Source organism: Mytilus californianus, unplaced genomic scaffold (genome assembly GCF_021869535.1).
Source record: "Mytilus californianus isolate M0D057914Y unplaced genomic scaffold, xbMytCali1.0.p SCAF_9, whole genome shotgun sequence".
NCBI lineage: Eukaryota > Metazoa > Mollusca > Bivalvia > Mytilida > Mytilidae > Mytilus > Mytilus californianus.
The window spans coordinates 13,842,146-13,853,473 of NW_026262745.1; the positions used below are offsets into that span (position 1 = coordinate 13,842,146).

Below are 11,328 nucleotides of genomic sequence, written 5' to 3' on the forward strand. Positions count from 1 at the left end.
AACTCTGTCTTTTACACATTTTTCTAATTTTGAGACCAGATATAGAGAGACCTGGTTATATAAACTTGTTATACCCTCTATACATGTAAGACCATATATAATATATATAACATTTCCAAACAGTTGATTTGCATATTGGTTGCCATGGCAATCAGCAGTCAAAATGGAAAATCACTAATTTTTGGGATTTTTTTTAATTTTCAGTTCAAATTCAATACCAAACTATTTGAAAAATGATCATGCAGTATCTATTACAATAGGGGTGTGTTTGTTTTTAGAACCTGCATATTTATATGGACTATGGAATCCCTGAGGCAAATAGTTCTTAGTTTGTCTGCTCGTTCACTTGTTTAATACCACTGGTTTCAGTTGATAATTTTAGTATCTCTTGCTTGATTGTAATAAAACTTGCCTTTTTTATGAAACCTAGAGACTCACTCAGACACCTGACTTAAACTGATTTTTCAGTTTACAAGACAATCCCTCATCTGCAATAAATATCCCACCTCAGGGACCTCTAATATTAGTATTCCAATTTTGAGGAAACATTGCAAGGTATTTTTATTTTATTGGTGTTTTGTACATAAATCAGGCTGTTTTGACATGTTTAAATTGCCTTAAATTTGTCATTTGGTTTTATAGCTTGCCAAACGGTATGGAATTGGCTCATTGTTAAAGGCCATATATCTCTTAACTTCTATCTCTTTTGGTCTCTGGTGGCAAGTTTTCTCAGTGGCAATCATGCCCCGTATATCCCACCTTTTTATATATATTTGAAATTTTAAACACAATGCTGACAAATATAGCACACAGGACAGCTTCTATGTTTGTTGTATAATGGAATTATTACAGGAGCATATCTAAGTTTGACATAGACAAATTCTTCTTTCATTTCATAGTACTTGTTTATGTATAAAAATTAACACATGAGATAGTTGAACCTGATACACCCGCCATATAATCCTTTTTTTATATCTGTCAATTTATCCGTTTTATGCTTTTGAAATTACATACATAAAACATTTCAGGTTAAATAGTGTGTTATTAGATTTGTATTAAATAGAAAATGTGTCTATAAGACACAGGATGTCCTGCCATTAAATGTACAAATGTAGGTCACAGTAATATAATTGTTGATGACCTGTGTGGTATCATTAAAGAATACTGTAGTGATGATATATCACAATAGGTTTCTGTGAAATGAACCTAAACACAAGACTTAACCAAAGACACAAAAGCAATAAATGTAGGTCAAAGTGACTCAAGTAATGTATAGTACTACTAGCATTACCAGTATACAAGATGTCTGTGGAGAAAAAAATATCACTGATATATTACCATTAAATACTGAGAAATAGAGATAAATGCAAAACTTTACTGGAAAGGGATGTACATACTTATGGACTGACAAAGGTATACTAGTATCAATCTATACAAACCATCCACATTTGTGGCAGGGCATAATAAATTCCAATCTTGGTAACTTTTTCAAATAAATATAAATAACAACAAGCAGTATTGTGACAAAAGTACTCATTTATGATCAAATTTCAGTTCCCATAAAATTCCCCCCAAAAAATAACTAATTTAAAAGTGTTGAATTGCATGGTTTGATTAGAAGCACGCCAACTTCATATAACATATTCATATAACCTTATGATTTTCTTTTCAAAGTGTGCCAATTTTTAAAAATCCTGTTCTGTATAATCAGTTATGCAAATACCTGTCTACGCCCCCCCCCCCCCCCCCCCCCTTTCCTCCCTCTTACAATTAATTTAAATGCACATATGTTTTTTATGCTAAAACAGTGTTTTTGAGATTTATAAAGTTCTCAACAGTAAATTATTTTGATAAGTGTACCTGTTTCATTTCATATACTACCTTTATTTTCTTTGGTAGGATAGTAAGTTCACCAAACACAATGAACATGTGTATAACAATTGGGACTAAAATTACATGCAAGTTTTCCACTAAAAATTGAAAAATATATTGCATTAGCGCACATTGTACTTCTTAACTTATGCAAAAACAATCTATTTCCTATAGCTTCTGTATTAATTTTTATGTGTAAATATGCGTTATTGCCTAAGTTGACCAAAAAACTTTTTTCAATCATGATGATGATGGGAGTTTTAAAGACCTTGACTGGCTATACAGCCCTTGCACTGTCGTTTTTTTTCTATTCAATTATACATGGCCAAGCACGTTTTATACTCATGTGGAAGAATTTAAAAACCTTAAAAATTTTAAATTGGTAGAAAAAAAAACAATTTTATGTCATGCATCATGCATGTAAAGCCACCTTCTTTGGATAATCTTTTATTTTACAAACACACATTAATTTAAATTTTTAATAATTGTAATAAATCTTGAAACCTTGATACACTGAATGATTCTTCAATTTCTTTACATACATGCTACATAATATATTAGGGCATTTAACATTGTTAAATAAATTAATGTAAAAAATAAACTACCTAAGCTACATGATTAAAATAGATATATCAGTACTGTCTTTAATAAAGATTGTATATTTACTTTGTCAACTCTTTTATAATTCCCTACTCTAACATGTCTAAGGTCATGCAAAGTCTATAAAAATGTCTATTCATTATTTTAAAGAGGTGGATTTAGGGGATGTACATATATGGTTAATTCATAGCCTTTTTACATGTCCCACTTCAACCGTTGCCTAGTTTGGGAAGGCTTTTGCTCCTTTTTTCGAAATCCTAGAAACATATTTGTAACATTTTGTTACCTGCATTTCTTTCAGACAATACCTGGTAAATGAAAATATAAAAAAAACACACTAGACTTGCACCTTCTCAATTAAATTTTTACAGGCCTTTTAAAGCTGACTATGTGGTATGGGTTTTGCTCATTGTCGAATGCGGTACAGTGACCTATTGTTGTTAATTTCTGTGTCATTTGTTCTTTTGTTTTATTGGATATCATACCACATCTTTTTTTTTTATATAATGTTCTACTTTTAGGCAAAAATATATATTAAAATCATAGAATATCTACCAGCTCTAACTCAAAGTATGGCCGTTCACTTCCCATATGTTAAAAAATACTAAAAATGTACATTCATTTGTATGTAATAAAGAAAATATAAAAGTAACGAATCAATGAAATAACCTGAATAACCTTTTACATTTTGCCACTTTGAAAATAATTATAAGAACTATTACATGTACCCCCCCTTTTTCAATTCCAACTAATTTATAAGCATAGCCCGATTTGAATTAATCTAACTTTTTAATTCTGTCCATGAAAAGTGTACTGTTCTAGCAAAACACATACTGATATAACTTTATTAATTAAGACATTTGACATAAAATTTAACAAAGAGAACAAAATTTTAATACAACAGTAAATTGTTTGAAATATATAGTTCAATATGCACCTCACCGTATCCATGTTATCATTAAATAATCAACACAGTATGATATGTGCCAAGTTTTACATGAATAATCTACAGGAGTGACCCAGAATTTTAGAAAAAGAGGGTGGTGGGGTTACTGATGGATGGACAGACAGACAGACTGACAGAGTGCAAACCAAAAGTCCCATTCGACTTCGTCGGTAGGGGACTAATAATCTAAACTAACAACAGAGTAAATGAAAATTCTGTTTGCAAAAAAAAAATCCTGCCTTTTCCCCCGAAAAGTCAAATAGTCATTAGTATTAATTTACTTATGGTGACTGATGTAGACAACATACTGTATGTATGTGCCTGTCCCAAGTCAGGAGCCTGTAATTCAGTGGTTGTCATTTGGTCTTGTGGAGAGTTGTCTCATTGGCAATCATACCACATCTTCTTTTTTCTATATAACACAACTGCCAAGTTGCAAATAAATAGTGATTTAGTCAACACACCATGAATTACATTGTACTATCGATCTAAGTTGTAAGATTAACCATGTTAATGTGAAAACGACTCCTGGACCCTAAGTGGTCTGTAAAAAATGTGTCATAACATTTACCACAAGTACAGTGTACAATGAGCATCATTCATTTTAGTGTGGGTATTGCTGTGTTTTTGCTTATTCCACATTGGTTACAGACAGTGGAGGGTTAACATCTGACAAAACATGTTTAACCTCGCTGAAATATTGTTTGCTCCTCACCCTATCCCAAGTCGTGAAATTCTAGTCTTTTTTAGTCTTGTATGTATTTTAATTTTTGGTTCATTTATATGTTTTGGCGTTAAGTGTGACGTCCATTTTCCCTGGACAATACATTATTGTTTAGGGGCTAGCTGGACCCAGCCTCCAGGGGCTGGATTTTCACGCTGTGTTGAAGACCCATTATACCCATAGTGGCCACAGGTCATCTTCTGCTATTTGGTCGGATTGTTGTCCTGACATGTAATTTTCCCCGTTTCCATTCTCAATTTTATATAATTTATAATACACATTAATGTTTGTCCCTGTTTTTTGCTTTTTTTTTCCCATTTCCGTTAAAAAATAACTTTCAAATGATTTTACGGTCGTGAATCATTCTTGTGCTGGGATCATTCGAACACGATGTAAAATATATCTTCAATAAACGAAGGATCGCATCGGTAGAAACTTAAAGAAGAATAGTTTACATTTATATTCCTTGTTTGTTTACAAAATATTACATACATTTTACGCATATTTTCTAGTGTAAAACAAGTGTGAAACTGCTTCATAAGCTACTAAAATAAGGATCGTGTTCTAATATTTTCGATCTTTGTTTCAGTATTCATGAAAAGCAGCCCACGTGTTCGATTATTGTGATTTATCTTGTGTTTATCTTCTCACGCCGGCAAGAACATGCCATTACCACAAAACGGAAGTGCATTTGCAACAATGAAAATAGCAATAAATTTGTTTGTAAAATTCTAGAATTACAGTTTTCGATAACAACATTCTTTTGTTATATATTTAAATCAAATAGATTATTTATAATAATCAAAATTAATTATTATTGACAATTACGACAATAGGATGACTTGCGATATCGATGCGCTACTTCCTGCGCAGTTGGCGCGAAAATTTGAACCCGCGAGCCCTCTTAAGATGGGAAACCAGACATTGTTAAAAAATAACATGATTATAGGTCCATATAGTAAAAGGGGGGTAAAATTATTATCTTTAAAATTTATTTTGTGGTTCAAATTGGCTCTGTTGATTTGGGAATAATAAATTTTATTCCTATACACCAGAGTAGAAAAACTATAGTGAATCCGACTAAAAATCAAAATCGGGCAAGAGTGGAAATTTCTTTCTCAGTAATTACTCATTTTTGTTAAAGAAAAAGTTCCGATGTATAGACTTTTATCAGTCCAAATGGGTTTTTTTAGAGACAAGAGTTATATTTAAGTATATAAGTAAATTTTTTTAGAGACGAGTGCCTGTTAAATAAAAAATCGTTTTCCTACTTTCGTTTTACTTGTTTTAAAACGAAATGTTCAATGCAAGTGTTTCAATATATTGACGAAATGTTTACAAAATGATATAAATGAAGTACCCGTTATGCAAATATATTAATTTGAATTCTTAACACAAACCTTAACATGATTTTCAGCAGGTGTTGCATGTGTTACTCAGTTCTGTATCTGAAAAAATATTGCCAATGTAGGCACACCTCCGAGGAGTTGAATAAAACAGTGTCCTTCACCACACGAAATTATAACCCAAGTTAAGAATATGATCGTTCCACTACACAATCTGTATTACTAAAATAGCTTTTCCTTTTGAATCACCGTTATATACAATTAACAGATAATTTTGCAATAAAAAGTTTAGTTTATTTTTGGGGCGTTTTCCGTATATGTATACTGATAACAAACATCTAGGAACTTAATCTACACTACGCAAGATTTTGCTTAAATTTTTTATGTTAACTATTATCTCAACCAATCTTTTCCTGTCCTGTCTGATTAGGGACTTTCCGTTTTGAATTTTCCTCGGAGTTCAGTATTTTTGTGATTTCACTTTTTCATGTAATTTACATGTTGGAAGAAAATGTGATAAAATTTCAGGACACTTGATAAAAAACGTACATATTGGACTTACTATATTCTTCTTGAATGCAGCTCGATTAGATTGAAAAGAAAGATGTTTGTATCGCAGGAATTCTTACAATTGTTTGCAGTCTTTGTGGTTATCAACAGATGTATGTACCCGATGGTATATTGACAGTTCATATATTGAAGAGTTGTGTACACCTTTGAGTCATTAAGAATCTTGTTTGTCCAGTAATTCTGCACTTTGTTATTTATCAAAATATTTACCTTTTGTTTTTGTTAGCGGATGGCCAAAATAATTTCTACATGTTATATCTTATATTGTATGTAAACAGAGCTTTTTAATATCTACGAGCAAACTATTACTGGTGAAAGATTTTTATACAATGCCGTAATTGTTTTATAGTGTAAGTATTTAATGAGTCATTTCTTCTTCACGTTATGCGTAAGTGCCTTTATTTCCTGATGCTGCATCTCTGTGTTATGTCAAAATATTTTTTTGTTTTGTCAAACAATTGTATGATATGTCATTGATATGCTTTGTTGTGTGTAATTTGCAATATGCATTACATTATGTTGTAACTACAGTATATTCTGTGAATACCTCTAAACTTTATGATCTTTACGTTCATTTACATTTCCTCTATGTTGTGTCTATTCTTCCTTTAAGTAAGTCAGTTACTAATTGCGTCCTTTCTCAAATGTGATTGTTATGTTGATTAATGTCCTAAACGTTTTGTTTTGATACATCTTTGTTTTATGAAAACCTCATGATATATTTCAATGGCCTTATGTTGTGTTTATACATATGTATCTCCTGTGGAAAATATAATATATCATGGTATTGCTTATATGCAAAACGATTGATCCTTTCTGTTTACATTCACGATGTCATATGTTCATATGTAGACGTGCCATTTGACCTTTGAATTTTCAAAGGGGGTAGAAATAAAATAGGCTTCGATGATTTTTGAAGCGTTCATTTATAAAATAAAAACATTCTGAAGATGTGGGACGTAAAGCGATTAGAAGAAATTCTCATGTTATCTTTTCGACCAAGCAAGCTAGTTAAATTTTTAAATATATTAAAAGAAAAAAGTTAAATAACAAAAATATCGAACTCCGCAGAAAATTCGAATCGGAAAGTCCCTATTCAAATTGCAAAATCAAAAGCTAAAACACATCAAACGAATAGATAACAAATGTCATATTCCTGACTTGGTACAGGCATTTTCTAATGTAGAAAATGGTGGATTAAAATTAAATATATTTAAAAATCATTTCCTAGGATTAGGACAATTTTTATTCATGCTGCTACGTGGTTGTTAAAATATCAGGTTTCATTTTGTTTTGACTAAATGACATGCAATGTGTTCATTAGATGTATAACACTGGCATAAAACCAACGAAAAATAGTCAACATCATTCCTGCTATCCAACAATAGTACACACTATGAAGATGAGAATACAGTTTATCCTTGCCTTTCTGACTATGATTGTTAGTGTTTCAGGAGACTGTAATGCTGGTCATGGTAGGTGTAATAAGTTGTTTGTTTTCATGAACAAATTGGTAGATGGGACAATTCTTAGACCCTAAGGTAAACCACAGAATGCATCAAATAAACCAAATGTAATAGTTTACAAGAAGTTGATAGGGCAAATAATATAATTTGTCTAGTCCAATGGCAAATATATTATGAACATTCATGACTAAGCTCTTAAAAGTGTTTCTATTCGTTTTCAATTGTAAGTACCATTATACTTTGCAGTTAACTTTTTTTTAGCGAGCATGTCATTCAACAGATCAAATTAATTGTGAGTATCCAAGGAGTTCCTGGAATTTGAAGAAAACATGATTTCTTAAATTAAGTTAAAAATTTTGAACTGTCTTTCGACACATCGATGGGTACTGTGTGCAAACCTAAATACATCATTTGTTGGCTTTTTTTTAAATTTGGGTGCATCCGCCGAGTCTTATTTTTCATATTTCACAGAACGAAATCCCCAGCAGCAAATTGAGTTTTATCATCATATTGCAACTATTAACTGTAATTAGTCAATTAACAATCAGTAACTGTGAGCAGTTAACTCACTTTTTAGCTCACTTGGCCCATAGGGCCAAGTGAGCTTTTTTCATCACTTGGCGTCCGTCGTCCGTCGTCATCATCATCGTCGTCGTCATCGTCGTCGTCCGTCATCGTCAGTTAACTTTTACAAAAATCTTCTACTCTGAAACTACATAGACAAATTCAACCAAATTTGACCACAATCATCATTAGGGTATCTAGTTAAAAAAATGTGTCCGATGACCCCTCCTGCCAACCAATTTTAACAAACTAATATTTCACAGAACGAATCCCCAGAAACAGTTAAAACCATATGCAGCAAATTGAGTTTTATATCATATCTAGTTAAAAACATGTGTCCGATGACCCCGCCTGCCAACCAACATGGCCGACATGGCTAAACATAGAACATAGGGGTAAAATGCAGTTTTTGGCTTATTTCTCCGAAACTAAAGTAGTTAGAGCAAATACGACGGGCTAAAAATGTTCATCAGGTTTAGATCTATCTGCTCTAAAATTTTAAGACGTATCAGACAACCTGTTGTTGGGTTGCTGCTCCTGAATAAGTACTTGTAAGGAAATTTTGCAGTTTTTGGTTATTATCTTGAATATTATTATAGATAGAGATAAACTGCAAACAGCAATAATGTTCAGCAAAGTAAGATCTACAAATAAGTCAAACATTACCAAAATTGTCAATTGACCTCTTATATAGTCAATTTTTCACAATTTTTCGTAAATTTTTGTAATCTTTTAAAAAATATTTCTCCTCTGAAACTACTTTAACAATTTTTATCACACTTGGCAACAATCATCATTGGGGTATCTATTTAAATAATATGTCTGATGACCTCGCCTGCCAACCAAGATGGCCAACATGGCTAAAAATAGAACATAGGAGGTAAAATGCAAGTTTTGTCTTTTATTTTGAAAACCATTATAAAGAGAGAAAATCTGACAAGAGAAAATATGATCAGGAATTTGTCTATACATGTCAAAACTGTCAGATGACTTCTTATAAGATTTATTGCCCTTAAATGACAAACCATTCTTTTTTTCATTTTTGCCTACTATCTTAAAAACTATAATAGATACAGAGAAACTTTAAGATGATCAGCAAGACAAGTTCTAAAAATAGGTCAACATGCTCGAAATCGTCAATTGACTCCTTATTAGAGTTATTGCCCTTTAATGATGATTTTGACCATTTTTTGGCGTTTTTTGCCTTATATCTTAAAACTATAATAGACAAATAGAAACTTAGCTAGGCAAAAATGATCAGCAAAACAAAAACTACAATGAAGACAATATGGAGGAAATGGTCACCCGACTCCTTATTGGAGTTATTGCCCTTTGAAGACGATTTTCACCCTTTTTTTGCGTTTTGTCATATATGATAGAAAATTATAATAGATAAAGATACACTTTAAATCACAAAAATGATCAGCAAGGCAAGATCTACTAACAAGTCAAATTTTGCTGATATAGTTAAGTAGACTGTGACTCTTTATAGGAGTGATTGCCCTTAAATAAGGATTTTTTATCCTCTTTTGTGTTTTGAGAAGAAGATAGACAGAAACTATACAGGCTAAATGATCAGCAATACAAGATCAACAAAACAGATTTCTTTCATGAATTCTATTCTTGTCTACAATGTTGGAAATTGTCCTTTGTTGAATATGCACATAGAACAAGGTGAGGGACACAGGCTCTTTAACTTAATTCATACTGTGTATTATAGGAAAGACAACTTGTATCACAGAAGATCTACTTCAGATGTTCATAAGAGTAAACAGACAAAGTGACATAAAACCAGGTATGATTTATTCATCTTTAATTCCTATACAATTCAAGAAAACGAAAATTTTGAACTTTTTGTACAAATCTCATGTTTCTATGATCACATGGCGGGTGGTGCATGCATTGCAGAAGACCTTGTCCTGTCGACACACCCAGTCCTACTGTAACCTCAGTATTTTCTCTAAAGTTTGATTTGTACCTTTTCGGTGGATATGTGAGAAAATTACTGTTGCATCTACTGCTAATCAATGACAACATATATATTTGCCTTGTTTAACAATGAAACGCTAGAAATCGGGGAATACAGAGAATGATCAAAATGGCTTTCACATTTGTCAAGCAGATCAAATTACAAAGAAGTTGTACATAGAAAAGCGGTCAGATAATCTTAATAACGAATTCTATATATCTCATGTTCTTAATGTTCTTAATGTTATGAGTTGTATACAAATTAGTTTCTACTTTAAGAAATATTTTCCAAGAAACTGACAACTGTTATTGTCCTCACGTATAAGTGATAGACTTGCACTGTATAAATAATTTAATGTATACTCTATTGAAACATATTTCATAAAATATATTGTAAAGTTGCTTGTTTGTTTGGATTTTTTCTAATGTGTGTTCTAGTTGGTCTGTTTGTTGTATAGATATAGATAAGAAGGTATGCAAATAAAAGTACTATCACAATTTGTACACTGTACTGTCATAATAATATCAGTTAGATACTAAATTCTTTTATTGAAATTGTTAATGTAAAGCCGAATAATATTAAAAATTAATTTGACCTGAATATATAAATGTTATTCCTAGTTAATAGGCCAATGTTTTTGTTTCATGACAAAAAGAGAGGCCTGCTTTCCTAGCTTTCGTGAAGAATCATCCAACACTGTCCAACAATGTGATAAAGTTTGATGATGTAGAAACAAATATTGGAAACCATTACAACCCTACCACTGGAGTTTTCACTGCACCTGGAAATGGCCTCTATGTCTTGTTTTCCATGATTATGGCATATGGTAGTACAACAATTCAGTATGATTGGCGAAAGAATGATTCTATTTTTTCTTACGGATATACAGACAAAGCATACAGTAGTTCTCAGTCCCAGACATTTATCTTTGAACTGCAGAAAGGGGGTCGTATTTACATAAAGCACCGAACTTCAAGTAGTGAAAAACTACTCGGAGAACGATTTTCTTATTTCAGTGGCTACCTTTTACAATAAAAGAATTAAAACATGTTTTAATATAGACTTGATTTTATAACTTGCGTCCATAAATGTATAAAATACCTACTTATATCTTACTTTTATTTTCGATGACTGGGAAACAAGTGTAAAGATAGCAGCGACCCTTTTCAAAAAAATATATAACACGAAAAAAAACTGGTAAGTCATGAACATTTCAATATAACTTACGGTCGATTGTTATCGAAATATTTTTGTGTGAAAGGAGCAAAGAG

The 11,328-nt window shown here is 31.8% G+C and overlaps 1 protein-coding gene across 1 annotated transcript; it reads left to right on the top strand.

Annotated features, from left to right (window-relative positions):
• Window positions 1-7,422: 7,422 nt before the first annotated feature.
• LOC127715587 (complement C1q-like protein 3) lies at window positions 7,423-11,117 on the top strand. Its single transcript, XM_052221679.1, has 3 exons — window positions 7,423-7,533; window positions 9,809-9,883; window positions 10,713-11,117. The coding sequence occupies exons 1-3, from the start codon at window positions 7,455-7,457 to the stop codon at window positions 11,090-11,092; spliced, it is 534 nt and encodes a 177-aa protein (XP_052077639.1). The 5' UTR covers window positions 7,423-7,454; the 3' UTR covers window positions 11,093-11,117.
• The last annotated feature ends 211 nt before the right edge of the window (window positions 11,118-11,328 follow it).

Excerpts from the sequence above, each read along its gene's own strand:
- LOC127715587 (XM_052221679.1), top strand. The coding sequence starts at position 7,455 with ATGAAGATGAGAATACAGTTTATCCTTGCCTTTCTGACTATGATTGTT. Across the intron at positions 7,534-9,808 it reads AGACTGTAATGCTGGTCATG|GAAAGACAACTTGTATCACA; the intron begins GTAGGTGTAATA and ends TGTGTATTATAG. Across the intron at positions 9,884-10,712 it reads ACAAAGTGACATAAAACCAG|AGAGGCCTGCTTTCCTAGCT; the intron begins GTATGATTTATT and ends CATGACAAAAAG.